The sequence below is a fragment of the Oryzias latipes genome, chromosome 23 (genome assembly GCF_002234675.1).
Source record: "Oryzias latipes chromosome 23, ASM223467v1".
NCBI lineage: Eukaryota > Metazoa > Chordata > Actinopteri > Beloniformes > Adrianichthyidae > Oryzias > Oryzias latipes.
The window spans coordinates 17,243,433-17,264,362 of NC_019881.2; the positions used below are offsets into that span (position 1 = coordinate 17,243,433).

Here is a 20,930-nt window from a genome sequence, read left to right on the forward strand (position 1 = left end):
TCAAGGACATAAATCAATATATTATCAAAAAAACCAACAACATAAATGAATAAGAAAGTGATGTTTTCACTTTGTTCAAATATGCAAAATTCTCCCCAATAGGAAAGTAAACAACTTTACCACAAAATAAGAAATAATACATAAGAATTTTTCTTTTAAGGAGAATTCCCTCCTCACCATCTCCAACTCTAAAGAAAAGCCTTTTCATGTTGTTGGAGAAAAAGTAAACTGTGTTCTTAAACATTATGTGAATTAAAACTTGGCATTTTTCACGACATTTTATTCTTCTGTACTGTGTGCTGATATCTAAAAGCACAAAAAAGCCATTAAATGTAATGAGATTTTAAAACATGAATCATCATTCTCTCAAAGGAAAGATATAAACTATGTAATATTCAGTTTTTCTGTATAAATTAAATATTTTTGCTGAAAAATCACCACATTCAAAGTATGTTGACCTGTGTTGACCTGTGTGCTCACCTCTGCACTGCTGATGTTAAATATTATGAACTCCTACAAATTCGATACCTACACACAGTAAATTAAACCAACTGCTGACAGTAAGCTCTGTTTACAGATTAAAATGCATTTATTCTAGGATTCTTGGTCATATCTTGAACACAATTTTTGAAAGAATCTTCTGAAAGGGAGTTGGGGCTTCTGGTAGTTATGGCGACAGACAACCCCAGCAGCAGCCTTCCTACCTGCTTTTCACATCTGAGTGCCTTCGACCTCTGAGAGAGTGAAAAACTGTAGAATGGGTAAATAAATACAGCTTTGAAAAGGGCATTACAGAGGCAGAACTGACTTTTCTGTCACTGCAAAAACCAAATCACTTTGCTTGGTTTAAAATTCCACCAATTTTCAGCAAGATAAGGACATTTAAAGTCAACGAAATGGAATTCAGGGGAGAACCAAGCTTAAGAAAAATGTGTAAATCAAAGTATGACTTACCAATGGATCCACTAAGAGCTCCAATGAAGAGAATCAAATTCTGTGTACTGCCTGTTTGAAGTCTTTGAGTTTTATAATCAAACTGCGAAACCGCATCCCTCTACATACCTGCATTTCTATTGCAACAGAACAACACACACTCAGGTGGAAGCAAGTCGTGGCACGAAGAAGAACAGCCCAGAAACTGATATATATCTGGATAAGTTGTTTTCATTTGAAAACAAACAAATAGGTTTCTGCTTGTGCAACAAAAATGACTTTACAACATCAGAGGTGTGAAGACAACTCAGTGATCGTATAACATATTGCAAAGAAATGATTTATTATGTTTCTCCTGAGGTGCCAGAAATAGAACAGGACTTTTACAGATTATTAGCAAAACAAATGTCTACAAGCAAATGGTGTCCACTGTGATTAAAGCCTTTATTTTTTTTACATTTGTTTCTTAAAGCAGTAAACATATGCTGGAAGAACCATATAAACCATGGTTCAAACTTAAGGCCCGCGGGCCAAATCTGACCCGCCATGCCGAGAGAGCATAAAAGTTTTTCATTTCTTAAAATAAAAAAATAAAAATTGGTGTGTATTTATTTATATTTAGGGGGAATAGGACTTGATATCCGATTGGGCAACTATACATTAGGACTTAAACAGAGTCAATATAACCTAACCTGACAGAATCAAATTTAAAAAGATTTATGCTAAAGTAACAAGCAAAATTTTCTATGCAACTGTAATTGTCACTTTAAAAAGTTATAATAAATAAACAAATTAGTAATTTAACATTAAGGAGTAGTTACATTTATTTTTCATTACATTTAGTTACATGTATAAGTTATATCTGGCCCTTTGAGGACAACCACTATGCTGATGTGGCCCTCGCTGAAAATGAGTTTGACACCCCTGCTATAAACTATAGCTTTACTTTGAAACTCTGTATATTTTTGTATGAAAAAAAATAATTTCTAACATAAAAAGTTCTGTTTCTAGAACTTAGATGACTGACAACAGTTTAGACACTTTAATGTTTCTTATGATTTGCATGAATTTAACACATCTGTGAGCTCAGTCATCTCGGGTTCTGTTTACTATTTAAGGTCCAATCATCTTTTGATCTATTCTAAAAGGGTTTCCAGAGGTCTTTGAATTATGAATATGCTGATTTTGGCCAAAATCAAAAACCTTTTATTGCTTTCTGAGACATAGTTTCTACAGAGTTAATTAAAAAGATAGCCTCTGAGTTGTGTGCTGGACTGTTGACCCCGCCCCCCTTCCCCTCTCTGTTGCTGAGATTTCAGAGCAGGGAGCTTGTGGCCCGCCCAGTGTATTTTGTATATCATAAAAAAGCTCTTTTTCAAAGTATTTTTTTACCTGCTCCTTGAACAAAGATGTCATTTTGAGCTTAACTTTCTTTATATGTCCTCCATCAAAACAAAAGTGCCACAAAACATGTCAAAAACATCAGATTTTCATTGGAGTGTCTCTTTAAGCCTGATTAAAATCACTCTTAAACTTGACTAACTGCTCTGCTGCTGCAGTGCAGAGTGGAAGCCCCAATAACTTTGGTCAACTTTTCAAGGTAGGGAAACATTTCTCTCAGGAAAAAGTGTTCAAGAGTGAAATCATTTCATTTCCTTGGCATCCAAGCACTCAGTTTAACTGAGAGAAAATTTATTTTCAGCTTCCTGTGTGCCATAACCTCCACTGATGTGCTTCAAGGCTTCCAGTTTGTAGCTCTTTTCATCAGCCAAAGCACAGCAGGACGCATCAAGTTTAATATTCAATAAATAAGGAGCCAAAACTGCAGGACATTTTTGGTGGCTCAAGCTGCGATAAATCACCTATCTTAAAGGAAGAGGCGTTTTTTGTTGTTGTTGTAACAACCCAAATAATCAATCACAACACCATCTTTGAGAGTGGACATCATGTTTTCTTTTAAAATACATTCTCATTAATGTTAATATCTAAACCTACATTAGCACCGCCCTTGGTAACGCGAAGACTAGAATTCAGTAGTTACTCACAGATGGCGTCTCATTTAAGTCACAGAAGTGCTAACCATTTGAAAATTGATCATGGAGGATATATGAATAATTGTGGTTTGTGCATGACACTTCGAGTCTTTTGTTTATTGGAATAGAGCTGTGAAAGACAAAAAAACCTGTAACAGGTTTCAGGAGATTTCCGGCACTTTGACATTTCACAATAAGCCTGTTCCAGCTGTAGGTGGCAGACGTGCTAGTAAACAATAGAAAAAGACAAGGACGAAGAAGCCCTTGTCCAGTGGGAACACTTCTTGAACACGTGTCACATTCCCGGTGTGACCACGGCTTCAGATTGTAACAGAGGCTTGAAAAACCTGCCCGAGGCGGTTTATGGAATACTCCCCCTCAAAGGAGCAGCTGCTGGTCTGTCAATACAGCTTGTACTTTATCCCTACTAATGGTTTCACATAACCCTTTATGAACTTTTATATTAAAAACTGAACTGACAAAGGCTATACACAGTCATTACTAGCTTGAAGACCCACTCCAATGATAACTGGGTTTTGGGTGTTTTTAACACGTTTTTGTTATTTTTCTGATGATGGAGGCCATGTATGAAGAAAATTAAGATTCAAATTTAATTTCTGATCATTTCTTTTTTCAAATGGTTGTGAATCAAGGGCAGACAAAACAAACCTGTTTAAAAAAAATTGTATTGTGACATAGAAAATACAATGGGAAGGTCACAAGCTCCCTGTTCTGAACGCTCAGCAGCGGAGAGGGGGAAGGGGGGAGGGCTTGCTCCGTGAAACAATTCCCACCCACAACTAAGAGGTGAATTTGTGCTAAACTACTGCCACTGCAGAAACTATTTCCCAGAAAACAACACACTTTTTTTTTTTTAATTTTGGCTAAAAATGGCATTACCTTCACAGATTTATTCCCAGCTAAATGAATAAGTTAAATAATAAATACACACTTTTTTGTGTTCCAACAAACTTGATGACGTGACGAAGTCTTGAAATCAGAGGTTAAAACAGTTAAAATAAGATGTGAATCCTGTTGATATGAGTCATGGGGGTAAAATGTTAGAGTTCAAGATCAAATATGTGCATGTGTTACCCATTTCATGTTAGCACTGATGCCTAGCTGCTTCCTGAATGATGGGGTCTTTTTTTTCCCTTCTTTTTTTTTTTGGGGGGGGGGGGGGGGGGGGGTTCTTTGCAGGATTACTGACTATTTTGAGTACAAAAGTATCTCATTTCCCTGCTTAATCTCCCTTTCATAATAGAAATTAAAACCTCTTTAGAGCTAGTCGGCAGCTCTGAAATGTGCTCCAAAAGCAAAAAGAAGACGGAGGAGAGCGGAGCGAAAAGATCTGTAGGGTAACGGAAATAGAGAGGATCGGGAGATCTGCTGACAGACAGCATCTGAGGGTTGTCTGACCAAAATTGAAAAGTGATTTGAGTGGAAAGGCCAAATAAATGATGAAATAGAAAAACTGGAAAAAGGAGGCTTGGCAAATGACTGAGAGGCTGAGGTATAGTTAGGGGCAGCAGTGAATGATGGAGAAAACAGAAAAGACAGCCTGAGGAAGAAAAAAGAATAAGATAGAACAAGATTGACATGATGGAGAGACCAGATGAAAAAGATTTAAAGAAAAAAACGTGCTACAGTACGTTGTTTTGTAATTTTTCCAAGCATCTTCAAATAAAAACGTACAAAAATACACATCTTTATGCTTCTTTCTTTGCATGTCATTCTCCAGTAAAAGACAGCATGTGTGTAGAAAGCAACTCAACATAAACACACACATTCTCATATATCCTGTCCTTTGTGGGTCTAATTGCACTGGGAGCTGAGAGGTGATCCAAGCATGTGATAGGGATGCGTTTACTGTTGCGTCCATGTGGTGAAAAACTGACTGTTATTAAAAACCACAGAGTAATATCTGAGCTGTCAGTCATCTCTGAGATTCAAGACAAAGTCCAACTGCATCAGTGCTGCTGCAGGACTGGAGAAATCATCTGTCTGAGCCGCAGGCCCTCAGCTAATATCCCACATAGGCTGGTCTGGTGTCCAACACCTTTAACTGTTACAGATGGAAAGTCTGGATGTTGGTTTAGAAACAAAGTGTCAAATCAGGAAATTGTAAGAGTTTTGCACAAGAGTTTTGTTTGTTTATTTTTTTCAATCCATTTACTGTCTGTGAGGATCCAAATTTTTCATCTACTAAACAGCTATTCTACTGGGATTTTCACTCACAACCATCTCTAGGGTTTACAGAGAATGGTCAGAAAAAGAGGAAATATCCAGTGAGCCGCAGTTCTGTGGGTGGATATGCTTTGTTGATGCCGGAGGTCAGAGGAGAATGGCCAGACTGCTGATAGCTGATAGAAAGACAACAGTAACTCAAAGAACCACTGGTTACAACTGAGGTCTGCAGCCTTCAAAATTCAAATTCAAAGTAATTTTATTTCTATGGCACCTTTCATGTAAAGAAAACAGCTCAAAGTGCTGTACATGAAAACAGTCAAGAATGTAAATACACCAATCCCCACTCGTGCAATAAAATAATTAAATAACCCCTTATAATAATATACACAACACCAAACACAAGTAAAAGAGAAGTGACTAAAGAAGAACATCTTTGAACGCACAACACGTCCAATCCTGAGTCAGATGGGCTACAGCAGCAGAAAACCACACCGAGTGCCACCCCTGTCAGCTAAGAGCAGGAAACTGAGGCTACAATTCACACAGACTCACCAAAAATGGACAATAGAAGATTGGAAAAACATTGTCTGGTCTGATGAGTCTCCATTTCTGCTGCGACATTCAGATAGTAGGGTCAGAATTTGGCGCCAACAACATGTTTATTCCCCTCCCGGAATCGAACCCTGGATTCCTGTTGACAGCCTTCTACCTTACCAACCGAGCTACCCAGCCACAGCCCTGCCTTCTTTCAAATGTTCAGGCTCGTGGTGGTGGTATAATGGTGTGGGGGATATTTTCTTGCCACACTTTGCTCAATTGGTACTTTTAGTACTCAATTGAGCATGGTTACAACGCCACAGTCTACCAGAGTATTGTTGCTGACCATGTCCATCCCTTTATGACCACAGTGTTCCATCTTCTCATGGCTACTTCCAGCCGGACACGGCGCCATGTGGTGTAAAGGGTGATTGGCATAATGGATGTGCAGCTGACAAATGTCTCTAATACCAAAGCGTCCCAGAAAGTTTTGCATTATGATCGACTTCCTCAGAAGAAACGGTGTTGCAGACGCCATGCTGAGAGCATACAGTAACGATTGGCGCTGAGCTGCTCGAGTCCAGCTTTAATGTGGAGAACAGCCACTCAGCAGACAGAGTTATTGCCACAGGAACTTGCTCGTCTCCCACGGTAACACGTTTCATGTCACAGTGAGTGGCGACAATCTCTCAAGAGCGTCACTCAGATTAAACTGGTGCCTGTGTGAGGCACTAGGGGAATGGTGAGTGCGACATTTGAGTGCAGTAATGTTTACAGTTTGAGATGCAATCCAAAATAAATTGATGTTTTTCTTATGGTAGGATGAACTGAATTTGTCTAAAATATATATCAAGGTACCAAAAACCCTTGTATTGCATACCAATCAAGTTTCTTGTTGATTATTTTTTACTCATATGATAATTAATAACAGGTTGGGTTTATTTTGCAGTATCATTAAAAAAAGCTATTTCATATTAGCTGTGCTAAACAGTTTCTACGTCTGATGTTTTAAGCATATTGATCAATTTTTAGAACCAATAATTCAAAACAAATCAGAAGACAGCAAATAAAAAATATATGAGGACATAAAGCAGCAACAAGGTTTACTTTTAATAATGTTAGAGCACATTCTTGAACCTGCATAGTGTATAATTTGTGACACCATGAAAGATTATTAAAGATTATTAAAGCAAGAACCACTGATACTGGCTGCTTAAAGAATGGTGAATGTTTTGTTTTAAATCATATTTAACTTCAGTTCCTAAAAACTCTCCAAGTATCCACTGAAACCATTTTTTTTACTTCAAATAAAACTACAAACATAACATTTGAAAACTATTTTTTCAAAATGATGCCCTGATATTTCCAAGATGCTTTGCATAACAGATATTGACCAAAAACTACAAAGCAGAATAAAAAAAACAGCACTAAACAGTATGTGAGCAGGCTTTTTCCTGCTGAATTTGCACAAAATTGATTTAAATGATGAATGTTTCATGACTTTTCCTAACTCTTTTGAATGAACACCAAAACAAGTGCTGCACTCACCCCCATACAGCAAATACCCGTAATTGCTTTGCCATTAACGGATCATTAACTGATCAACATCAATGACAGTTCCTCTTTTTTTTTTTTTATTGTTTGTAATGCAAAGAGATCACATTTTGGCTCAGCTTGAAGCCAGTTCTGAACATTACTGATCTCAAGTGACCCAAAAAGTGTTTTTTTTTTGTTTTTTGTTTAAAAAGTGGGAAAATAACAAAAAATCGGCTAATTGGCTAAGAATTTTAGAAAATGCAAAGGAATTGCAATATATTTATATATGTGTTAAATAAAATATATATATAATTTTTATATATAAAAATATTATATTGCTATATTTACTATTTCAGAACTTGTTGAATAAGAGATAAATATGTCATCCTGAAGTCAATTAAATTACTTCTATCTAGACAACAAAAGAATGCAGACAAATGCATTTATACCAGTGACTTGTTGGGAGGTTCTGCATAATTTATAAAGCCCAACTGTCTCAGAACTGCATTTGGAGTCCCCTCTGAGGGAAAATCTTTGCAAACCATGTCCAGCATTACATAAACCCTGGTTATGTAGCATAACAGCAGCACACCAATGATGGACTGGGATATAAATAGAAATACTTTTTGTCCATCAGCCCACGCAGGTGGCTGACACCAGCATAAATTGCTGCAAGGCTGAGGGTTCATTGTGTAATGTTAGAACTCAAGACGGGTTCAAGTTTGTTTTTTTTTAGGCAGAGGATGACGGGAGATACAGATGTGGAACCGTCGAAAGGAGAAACCCTTAAATGGAGCGCAGAGAAAAAGTGCAAGCTTCACTCTTCTGCCCTCATTTCTCAATCCATCCCCCTGAAATCTCTCAGAACATGCTCTTCCTTTTCCTGATTTTTGTTCCCCATCCTGCAACACTAGACTTTCATTCTTTATCTCACCCACTCTTTTTTTCCACTGACATCCTTTGAATTCTTTGAATCCCTGTCTTTCGTACCCACATACATATAATCTCCACTCTCTCATTCTCAATTTTTCTCCCTGTAAGACACTTGTTACTATGGTTACATCATAATGGGCATTATAAAGCTAATAAGTACAGAGAAGGAGGGATGAGCAGAGCAGCAGAAAATAATGAAGCTAAATAATATTTCGAAAATAGGTGTCAAATATGCCTGTATTTGAGATTTTAGACATTAAAGCAAAAAGAAGAACAATAAAAACACAAACTGAAGAAGAAAATCTAAAAGCGGTTTCTGTTAGTACAACAAATTGTTCTACTTCAATATTTGAGTGTTTTTCCAGTTTTTTAAGAGGCAAGACACATAAAAACACCCACAAAACAGTGTTTGTATGACACCGTAATGAAGTCTGACAGGTAAACTAATTTGTCACAGGTGAAAAGAATACACAGGATTCATTTTTTTGGGTGGATTGGTTTCTTCACCTTTGTGTATGCCCATTCTAAGCATAAAACATATTTTTTGTGACAGATTTTAGTCTTCCTTTAGGGGAACTTGAAAAGAGCTAAATTTCTTCAAGTAAACATGCAAAAACCAGTAAAATATAAGGTAACACTTTGAAGTGTTACCAAATATAATTGTTTTTAGGTTAGGATTGGGGTTAGGGGTTAGGGTATGGGTTAGGGTTTAGGGGTAAGGGATTAGGGTTAAGGGTTAGGGTTGGTTGCTAGGGTTCGGGGCTAGGGGTTAGGTTTAAGGGTTAAGGGATAGGGTTATGGTAACGGAATTAGGGTTGGGGGCTAGGGGTTAGGGTAAGAGTAAGGGTAAGGGAATTAGGGTTAGGGTTTGGGGGATAGGGTCAGGGATTAGGGAATAGGGATTGGGGTCAGGTTAAGTGAAGGGTTAGTGTTAGGGTTAGGGGGTAGGGGTTGGGGGGATAGGGTTAGGTGCTAAGTGTTAGATTGATATATTGTCATATGTACCTTTTCACTCTTACATACCAGGATTTCATTTGTATCTAAACATTTTTCCTCTAATTGCTCAGCATGGAAATTGACATTGTGTGCATTATTATCAAAGTGAAATGCATCGTCCTTACATTTTTTTCTCCTTCTGGTTTACTTAGTCTGTTTGTGTTTTTGCTGTAGGTGAACCAAACTAAGGCTCTGGTATGGAGAAACGAATGTTTACAACTAAACTAGACAAGAAGCAGACATGGAATCAATGTTCTTTAAAGTCTCAATTGTAAAGTATATTTGTTTAAATTATATTAATGTGTTATTTTCTCAGTCTAAACAAAACCTTTTGGACTAAAATCGATAATTGCTCTCCAGGTTATGATTCATCTGAAAAGACTTAAAGGAACAGAAAGAGAAATTTTATCCAGATGTGAATCTACACGTGTCTGTGTGAACACATGTAGGGACTGATAAGGTCAACTCTGAATTGATCAAAGACTTGCTGGGTCTCTGAACCGCACTTGGACCAAACACAGGAGAATTACTTGCCGCCCACTACTCCCCTGTTTTTTCCTGCACCAAAAAATTAGGAAGTGTGAAGGACAGTTGGACTGAAAGCCAGGTGAGAGAAGGAAGTATTAATAACTACGTCATCAGCTTAGTATCACCAAGGCCACCGCTTCGCCATGACAACAAGTAATCTCATCGCTATAGAAACGTAAAAGACTGACTGGGAAATGACACTATAGACAGAAAGGTCAGCTGTAAAACAGCAAATAGAAGTAAGCAGCTTTGATGTAGCAAACAAAATGAAATCCATGTTAAAGGTTTGAAGAGGTCTGTTCATGCACAAGGTCAAACATTCCCCTGACAAGATTATATAAACTCAATTTCTCAAAAAGTCAAATATATTTTTTAACAAGGATCTTAAAGATTAAAACATTTAAAAAAAAGAAATCAATGCTGATCTGTATTGTTTTTTATTCTTTCTAATAAAAAATAGGATCTTACTGATTATAAAGAATATTTTTCAAGAAAACTTTGAAAAATCAGGATGGAGGAGGAAAAACAAAGGGCTTTATGTTTTACGTATATCATTTTTTTTATTTTCAGTGTGATTTACAAACTTAAAAACATTTTCACTGACTTAAACTCTTCAGTTTTTGTTTTTCACTTTTAAAAATCTGAATAAAAAAGAACTGAAGTTAAAAAAGGAGAGAAGTGAGGGTTTTTAGCCATCTTACCTGTGAGATGACAGTCGTCGTTGGACCCTGCAGAGTCCTGATTGGGGCTCAGTGGGGGGCTAGCAGGGGGGCTCGTGCTGAAGCTGGCGTAGCCCAGGGAAGAGCTCACCTCACTGGGCTCACAGCTGTGATTTACCGGCCTCTGGACATCCAGAGAAGACGACAGAGATGTGCGCTGTTTGGGCTAAAATGCAGACATTGGAGAAAAAAAAAAGACATTAAAAAAATATAGAAGGAAACATTGTCAACTTCAAAAATTATTTCAATGGTTCAGTCACAAAAAGTCAGATTTTCAGAGATGGCTGCATTAAGAGTGGTGGTCAAACTGAAGAGAACAGTAAGAGCTTATCATGTTTTCTCATCACTAGCAACTTTTTTTTTATATAAAGTTGTTTTGCAACATATATGCACACATTGAGAGCCCATATTCAACTTAGAAATTATTCACATTATCAGAAATTCTCACTAAAAAAGTATCTCATCAAAAAATATGAAGGGAGACGTACCAACAGTTAGAAAACAGAATTTACTTTAAATATTTTAGCATTTTTTTGGATGTTTGTTTACAATTTTACATTTATTTTAATGATTTAGACAAGATTTGACAATCTTACCATGATTAAACTAAATAAAAAAGGTTAAAAAAAAACTCAAGCTAAGTACACACTGCGCATTTGACGCACTAAATGTGTATTCTTGAACACCCATTTAGCCCATGGTGCTCACACTGGGCAAGCAGGGAGGGGCTTGTTCTTCTTTTTCTACTATTTACTAGGGGTGTAAAAATAAAAATCGATATTTGTATTGATTTAAAATGCTGAATTAAAGGCATATCAATATTCAGGTAGAGTCATACTCTTTAAAAATAATATTGAAATTTGTTCCAGTACAGTCTTGAGATGTATCGCAATATGTATTGTATCGCTAGACTCTTAGCAATACATACCCCTACTATTTACTAGTGCATGTCCGCCACCAACAGTTGGAAGTTTCTTTGTGTGAAATGTTGAAATGGTGCAAATCTCTGAAATCTTGCTCCAGGCTTTTTCTTTTACAGATTTATTCCGATACATGGAAGACTTGGACTCATAATTCCAGCCGGGCACAAATAGCAACTTCATTTTCTCCTTCATTAGGGCTGCATGATATGAGGAAAACTCGCGATTTGCAATATAAGTGATCAATATTGCGATAACAATATAACTTGCTGCAACTCCGCTACAGGCGGATCATCTAACCTAAAAGAGCTCCATCTGATTGGTCAACAACATGAAGGGGTGCAGCTGATTGGTCAAATGCATAAATGGATTTATTTGATCCGTTAAATACTTCAAGTTACCGTAAGATTGTTTCAGCACATTTAATTTAACCATTTATTGCAATTCTCGCCATCTTTTGCGATATGCATATCGCACAGCTTGATCTCACGATAACGATAAATTTGCAATATATTGTGCAGGCCTATCCATCATAATCAATTTTCAAACGGTTGGAACACCTGTGAATTAAAAGAGTCATCATCCATTCGTCACTACCAAATCAAGAGTCCCCAATTAGTCAAAATTCAACTGGTTTAACTTTCAACATACGTTCAATGACCGTGGGTTTTGGAAGAAGAGGCCAAAAAAAAAATTGCATAGCAACATTTGAATGGGAGGGTTTTCAAAATGGGAGCCCATAACACGGATTTACTTGAACCTTTTATTGGAAGTCTGCTTGAACGCAGCTTTAGAGGTTTAGCAAAGGCATAAAGACCTCTGCAAGTAGCACCAGGGCAAACATGTCCTCCATAATAAAAAACATTTGCAGCTCTCCAGTTAAGGCTGGTTTTACCAACCTTAGCTGTTTCTGGTAAAACGAGCTCTAGCGGTTTCTGCAAAAGTAAAACGCTACAGTGAATCACAACAGTTTTCTGTATTCTTTAAACACAAATGCAAACCCTTTGCCGTGACCGTCAGGTTTAAATCTCAAACTGAACTGTGACAAAAAGAAATGGAGGGTTAGATAAGATAAAAGGATCAGAAAGCAGAAGGGCAGAGGCCACTCCTTTCCAAAAACCCCATCTGAAATGGGCTTTGAAAAAGGCTCACAGATAGAAAACACAGATGACAACAAAGGCAACACAAGGGCACGAAAACAGGCTAAATGAATGAAAATGAAGAAAAATGGAGATGAAGAGGTTTTACAATGACATAATAGGGTAAATAACATAATATTGAAAAACAATTACAATAAAAACATGGCTTTAGAAAAAGATGTTTTACCATCTAATGGCTGAAACCAAAAAAAAAACACTCATCTCTTCTTTGTTTTGTTCCCCCAAAACAAAGATTTATGTTTCCCAAAATAAATCACTGAAGTTTCACATTTGCCCACTTTTCTTCTGCCACCCTTTAAACAAACTGAATAACAGTTAATACATTTTAACTGAAAAAGTACGGCAGAGACTTTGAGGCGTCTGTTTGGAGGGATTGTTAAAGTTAAATGCACACGATAAAAAAAATAAAAGAACTTGAAAAATAGCTCTAAAGTAGTTAGAAGCTTTTGAAGACTCATTATTTTAATTTATTTAGTCTGCATTAAGGCGTTTAAGCAGAAAAAAAATCCCAAAACAGAAGGAAAGACAGCGATAAGAAGACACAAGAGCAGGCCGGCAGGATCAATGCATCAGCTAGACAATATCACAGCAAAGTGAGGCCACATCAGGGAATAAAGATGGATGAGCCTATAAGAGACCAAAGAGGGCATACGCAGGAAGGTTGAATACACCTACTGTCAAAAAATGTCATTTATATTATATTACATTTTTTTATTTTTTGATAAAGGGACTTCATAGGCAGGGACAAAAGTCACATAACATTATATCAATAAAATCAATAGGAGATACATCGATAAAAAGCAATAATTAAACAGAAAATCTGTTTTTTTAATTCACATTTACCTAAAAATCTTTACAGGAGACGGGCCTATCGGAGAAAAGAACCATATTCAGACCAACAAGAAGCGTATAAACACATGTGAGGATCTGTTGTGCAACTTAAAAGGAGGAGAACTTACATTCCACTTCTTCTGGAATGTTATATGAGCTTAATTGCAACTTCAACTTTGTCTTACAACACTTATCTGCCTGGTCTGTGTAGTTGGCCTCCGTGACACGTCACTGGACTTGTGCTCATTAAAAACGCACACATCCATTCACAAACACAAACACACATTCTGAGGCTCAGGCTCAAGCTTAACGTTAACAATGCAAACGGGCGGCGGGCTAATGAACATGTCACGGCCGATTGGACGGGGATTAATGAGCTTAGACACAGACGCATACACACAGTGATGCCACACATGCACACTCACACACACCCGCACAGGCAGAAAGCCTTTTCCTATATTGCCAAAGCATTCCTTTGGGAATCACACCTCACTAATGTGCCTGGTGCTAATACCTGAAACTCCTATTAAAATATAATTCCACACCTGTGTGAGTTTAGAATGAGTTCTGACATGCTGGACCTTTTTGGAAAGATTTGAAAAATTGAAGACGAGTAATATTCATTTATTTAGTAGGCAATGTAATTTATTGTGACTATTGGATCGAATCTCTAAGATTTTGAACAAAACCACTGCAAAGCAAAATGTCAACTCCACATATGACTAAATATCTTCAGACATTTCACAAAACCTCAGATGTAAAAAGTTATTATTGTACACACATATATATATATATATATATATACTTTTGTTTAGCACAAATAACTTGCTATAGGTTTTTTTCCTGAAAGCTACACAATCTATAATCAATAAAAAGGCTCATATGTCCTTTTTATGAGGAATCTTGACTGTATATGAGACCAGGACAGAGTGAGTAAAACTTCACCCAAAATACAAAAGACTTTTATTCACACCGTGCATGTAAAAATTCAAATATTAGCACCTGGTGTTCACACTGGCCTGTTGCTACTTGATACTAACAAATGTCCTACAGCTGGAAGAGGCTTGGTGCATTCAGTGGATGTGCAAATAGTACGTAAAGCACAAAAAGGCTGTAGAAACTGGTGTAGCGACGCCTGAATGTGAGAGTTTTAAACACGGAGCCCCAAAACACAGGTCAACCTGGGTTTACATAGACTTTTCATTGAAAGTCGTCTCTTGATCGCGAGTTGCTGAGGTTGGTGTGAACGTAGCTTTACTTTTGGCTCCAGCAAGTCAAGACGCCACCTTATTGGAGCCTGGTATCGACAGTAAGCAGTGATTGCTCCGAGTCGGTCTAAGTCTCGTTTCTATGGCAACCACTCACGGCAATCAGGAGTACTACGGAAAAAAATAATAAGAATTATCGAGATGTTAAAAGACTTTGGCTTTTTGGCATAAGCGGGTACTTCCTGTTGGAACACAAGGAGGAACGGGGGTCACTCAGTCCAGTTCTCTTATACAAACAATGGTAGGGACATAAATTCTCAAACTTAATCTCAATCTGAGTGAGAAGCTTTTTGCTTTTTCTAAATGAACAACAAGATTACTATGGAAGCGATTATGTAGCATAAATAAAAAGCAAAGTCAAAACCAGAAATGCTTTTTCATTTTCAAAATGAAAAAGCATTTTTTGACTCAAAAATAAAATGAAAAAGCAATCCACCAACATGCTTTTTCATTTCCTTCCTCAACACAGCTTATTCTGTCACTTAATTAAAATTAAAATGAAAATGGTATTTGACATTTCATTTTCAAGACGTTCTCTGGTAAATGTGTAGCATAATTCATTTAGAAATGTCTAATTTGACATTCAAAATGGATTAATAGAAATGCTTTTTAATTTTCAAAATGAAGCTGCATTTTTGACTCAAAATTAAAAAAGAAAAAGCAATACTTCAAAATGCTTTTTCATTTCCTTCCTCAACCCAGATTTTTCTGTCACTTAATAAAAACGATAAATAAAATGGTATTTGACATTTAATTTTCAAAAAGGTCCATGGTAAATGTGTAGCATAATTCATTTAGAAATGTCTAATTTGACAATTAAAATGGATTAACAGAAATGCTTTTTAATTTTCAAAATGTAGCTGCATTTTTTGACTCAAAATTAAAAAGAAAAAGCAATATTTCAAAATGCTTTTTCATTTTATACCTAAAACCGCTTATTCTGTGTCATAATTCAAACGAAAATGCAAAGAGAGGATTGCATTTGCATTTTAACATCCACCCCGCGCACCTTGTCACAATATTCATTTTGAAAAAGCATTAGCAGAGGGGAGGCGGGGCGATGACGTCACTGCTTTCTCTGTGTGTCCAGCTGTATTTATATTTGTAAATATGTGGGAATCAGTCTTTATTTTGTTCTGGACACCACTGGAAACACAAATTCATATGATGGTTTCTCAGATCGCAGCAGCATTTCCGCCTTCAGCGATCGTCGGGAGCTTCGCGCTCCGCTGTCCGAAGGCAGCTGGCGGTCCGAAGAACAAAAGCTTGTCCGCGGTGCGTCAGGAGGAGGACCGCAGAAGGCAGACATGCAGCTACTTAGTCCTGAGAAGCTGTGGAAACTCATCAGAAGTTCACAACCATCACAAAACCCTCTTCTCTGCCGCTAACACAGTCTGCTCCTGGTGCGTGTGTGTGCGTCAGTCAGCAGCCGGACACACAGAGAAAGCAGTGACGTCATCGCCCCGCCTCCCCTCTGCTAATGCTTTTTCGAAATGAATATTGTGACAAGGTGCGCGGGGTGGATGTTAAAATGCTAATGCAAACCCCTCTTTGCATTTTCGTTTGAATTATGACACAGAATAAGCGGTTTTAGGTATAAAATGAAAAAGCATTTTGAAATATTGCTTTTTCTTTTTAATTTTGAGTCAAAAAATGCAGCTACATTTTGAAAATTAAAAAGCATTTCTGTTAATCCATTTTAATTGTCAAATTAGACATTTCTAAATGAATTATGCTACACATTTACCAGTGACCTTTTTGAAAATGAAATGTCAAATACCATTTTCATTTTAATTTTAATTAAGTGACAGAATAAGCTGTGTTGAGGAAGGAAATAAAAAAAATTTTGGTGGATTGCTTTTTCATTTTATTTTTGAGTCAAAAAATGCTTTTTCATTTTGAAAATGAAAAAGCATTTCTGGTTTTGACTTTGCTTTTTATTTATGCTACATAATCGCTTCCATAGATTACTTCATAACAAATTCAAATTTTGAATTGTATACACATTTGAAAAAAGAAAAGCATTCATCCTGACTCTCCAAACTAAAAATAACCTCTAGCTCAAACATATTTTTCTCTTCCCTGCAGGGTTATATGTCGGTACACGGTAAGGGTGAACAAAAACTGCAGGATTTTTCTTACATCTTAAATTAAGAGAGCGACTGTAGCACCATGCAGAGAGCAACATATGTACAGATTATATACTAATGATAATGGCACATCTTTGGCAAAACCAATTATACATGTGCTTTATTTAATAGGGATGGTGGATTCCAGATTTGTAACTTCCATCACGTCATCTGTAAATTATCTACAGCCTAATTTCAGCTTCAAGTAACATTTTCAAGATGCTTTTATTTGTTTCCTTTTGAAACAAAACACAGAGTCCAGAGGAACCACAGTGGCTCAAACACTAATGATCTGCGTGATTTATTAAAATCTTTAGAATGTTGCGCACAAATCCCTTAATACTGCTGGGAAATGCCAGGAAAAAGCTCAGACACTCAACTCCCACTGGGGAGCTTTTAGCTTGAGTCAGTTCAATTAGCAGTGAGCGACCCGCCACTCCTCTGGGGTCATCAAAGCTAATCTTTTTTAGGCATTAACATACAATCCTGCACAAGTAAGAAGAAACAAACGGATCCATTTAAATAAAGGGATTTGGATTGAGTTTAAGAAAAAAAAAAACTGATGAAAAAAAGTTATTTTTTTTTAAAGGATTTATACACAGATAGGTTTCAATCAAATAGTCCAGTCATGAAATACAAGGATGCAAGCTGCAGTTTTACAAGCAGAACAAATATATTTCACTTAAAAGACTATCATGGCAGAAAAAGTACCCAACATATCAATAAATCATCATAAATGGTTAAGATTTCTATGCTAGTTAATCTTTAGGTCTACACATGGAAACCTGTCATTTACCTAAACCCCCTTTTTTGGGCATCAGTGCAAAACTCAAAAATAGAACAAAGGGAAATGTTTACTTCTGCAGAGCCGTTTTTCTGACCAACAATTAAAACTCTAAATATTTTTTTATGATATTGTGAAGAAAAATCAATTATGTGTATTAAAATCACAATAAAAGAAAGATACTGAAATCCTTGAAAAATTGTCCAATTATGGTCATTTTTGTTAGAAAAAACAATAAAATTTTAGTACATCAAATCTTGTACAAAACAGCTATAGATCTGCAGAGTTGCAAAAGGTTTTCATAAAGAGATTATTCAAAGCTAATTAGACTAAAGGCTAAAGCCTTAGCCACATGCACCCGTCGGAGGTTGACTTGAATGGGTGCTGCAGGTGTTTGAGTTGGCCTGTTGGGGGTTGTAGACAAAAGGAGGAGCATCTTAAGGGGTTCGCAGGTGTGTGTTGCAGTTCCCTTGTGGCTCACACGGCTACCTCAAGCGGCATAATGAAAATAGATGACCGTGCGTGTGGCAAGTGTATCGTGAAGTATTTGTATGGACAATGTAAGTTAAAAGTACTTATGACGTATGAGAGATGCTGTTGTATGGTGCCTTTTTGCCACACTGCAGTAATGTGTGCATACTGGCTCCTTATTATCTGCATTTGCTGCAAACACAGTATATGCCTGTAAGACACCCATTGGGATGTCCACACGAACTACACTCTGCTTGTCTAATTTCTTCAATTCTAACAATCAGGCTGCACAAACGTGCCCCTTGGACAGTGCGTAGGATGAGGGGGGGTACTGAAAAAAATGACAAATCTGTGTGTCAAGCTCGCTTGCATCTCACCCACTGCACCCTTACTTACCCTTGCATGTTTTATAACTATTAAGTACAACCTGTTGCTCGCAGCATGCCCGTAGAAATAAAAGTGCAATATCACCCTTGATATTTCATGTGGGTCGCCTATGTGCCCCGTTCATGCCCATTTTTTGCCCCACAGACAGCCTGTAACCACCCGTAATGGCAGTCATGACTAAGGCTATAATCATGTGAAACCAATTTGCCTCCCTCTGTTAAACAGCTTGTCCCATCTTCTAAATAGTCACAATGACAAACAGGAACAACAACAAAATACAAGCTGCTATTTAAGTGACACAGCTAAAAAAATCTGATCTGTTTCACAAATTAATACTTCAAAATCTCCAGGAGCCACAATTTTAATAAAATGATGACAGAATGTAGTTAATAGATATTGGAAGGCTTACACCAGGGTAAACAGTTTTACCAAATAAAGTTTGTGTCAGCTCTCGACTCCAAGGACACAGAAGTATTTCCATCATTTTTTCAATATTAACACAATTCAATAAAAATATAATATAATTCTACTGAACAAAGAAAAATCCCAATATTTCTTGCTTTTTTGCAAATATTTTCAACATCCCTTCATTAAAAATGTTAATGCATGTACATGTTTGATCTGTTGGACATGTAAATGTTCATTTATGAACATCAAGGCCTGATTGAGATCAAAGCCTTGAAATGTGTGTGTGTTTAAAAGGGTGTTGTGACCATATGATTGCCTGAGATAGCAGTAGCAGTCTCTGCAGGCAACAAGCACGAGTTCTGTCATGAGTTCTCTATAATCAAGAATGCCTCATAAGCAAGTGATACATACACACACATTGACACAAGCAGCAAAGTAGGACACTGAAGCAGTCGATGTGAATCTGATAACCCCTTGATGCAGTGCAGTGATTTAAGTTCTTCATCTCTTTTATATCTTTCATCTCCTCTGGGTTACACATTGGATCTACTTTAGCAGCAAAGATATAGACATTTTTCATCAAACCTTTGGGGTTTGTTGTTGGCTATTTTGTCACTAATGTGAAAACAAATGGTACAGACAAAAAAAAATGTTTGGTAATAAATAAAAAATACATCATAGTCAATATTTTGTGGTTCATTTAAGGTATTTTTTATGTGCATTGGTGAAAACTACACTTCAAAGACCCACTAAAATGAAAATGGTGTTTTTAACATGTAGCATTTTTGATGGAGGACATTTATAAAGAAAATAAGATTAAAAATACATTTGAGTATTTTTTTACTATTCAAATTGTTGTAAATCAGAAGCAGACAAAAAAAATGCAGTTAAAAAAGATTATATTTGAAAAGTAGAAAATACAACGGGCGGGCTCCATTCTGATGCATCCACTGGTAGATGAACAGATCAATGGACGTCTTTGTTTTCCTCATCTGAGCTGGAATCTGACTCAAAACTCCACGGCTGGAAAAGCTCCAATATTGTACGGCATTTCTGTGGCACCGGTAATGTTAGGTTGGGATTGTGAGCTAGTGGGAGTGTGAAAACAGATGTTAGTAAGTGGGGACGGGCTTACTTTACGCCAAAGGTTCCACCCACAACTCAGACAAATTTCTAATGAACTCCTGCTGCTCTACAGAAACTATGTTCTAGAGAAAGAGATCATTTTTATTTTGGCTAAAAACAGCACAGTCATAACTAAAAGACCATGGGTAGCTTTAATCAAAAGATGATCAGAGTATACGTTAAATACATTTCTGTTAAAGGTGAGCATGCAGACCACACTATTGCACTGTGGCAGTCCACTTTATGCAAACTGATTTAGCAGAAGTGAGTGAGTGTAAGATGTACACCACAAACTGCTTTAAAAAGCCAGCGGGAGCACTAAAATGAAATTAAATGAATTCTTCTGTATTAATTATGCTCCATAAAATGGAGAACTCCGGTGCTCCTTGATTATGTGTGCTTGGAAGCGAGCGCAGGCCCGCTGGGCCCCGCATGGCATAGCCCTGAATACACAGACAGGTGCCTGATAAAGGGACCTGTCAGGAAGGGAGGAGTCAAGAAAACAAGGAAAGGTGTTGCTGCGGGTCAAGGACTTCTCATGGAGGTAAAGAAAGGTCAACTTCAGAGGATGTTTGTTTTAGATTTTCCTTCTTGAGAGAATCTGACATTTGTCCTGAATGAAGATTTGATTGATTACAGGAAGCTCTTGTGAAAAGCTAATTTACAAGATCATTAGAGAGCTTCACTGATGAGCTCTTTGATGATGATGATAACCAATGCCAAACAAACTGTTGAACTCTCATTTTTTTTAATAATGCCATGTCACAAATCATCCGCCCACTGTGAAAACAACTGCCTTTAATGATCAAGGTGCAAAACATTTGCAGAGAACTTGCATGTCTGATGACATCCACCCTGAGACTGACGTGTGAGGATTAGCGTCAGGTCTCTAATGAGGCTGACTTGTTTCATTTTAATTACAGACGGTTGATTTAAAGTTTGCATCATCAGTGACATTAATAAATGGTTATACTGACGTGTTATCAGACACAGAAGCAACACTACCAGGTATTCATGCAGGCAGGCTTTTTTATTTTTAGAA

General features: G+C 37.0%; 1 protein-coding gene across 10 annotated transcripts in view; it reads right to left on the reverse strand.

Moving 5' to 3' along the window:
- anks1b (ankyrin repeat and sterile alpha motif domain containing 1B) overlaps positions 1 to 20,930 on the reverse strand; it is a 205,723-nt gene that overhangs the window by 57,263 nt on the left and 127,530 nt on the right. For all 10 annotated transcript variants that reach the window (XM_023952556.1, XM_023952554.1, XM_023952555.1 and 7 more), the window contains one exon: positions 10,388 to 10,571. In XM_023952556.1, coding sequence (XP_023808324.1) covers positions 10,388 to 10,571 — 184 coding nt within the window. The remainder of the gene's footprint in view (positions 1 to 10,387; positions 10,572 to 20,930) is intronic.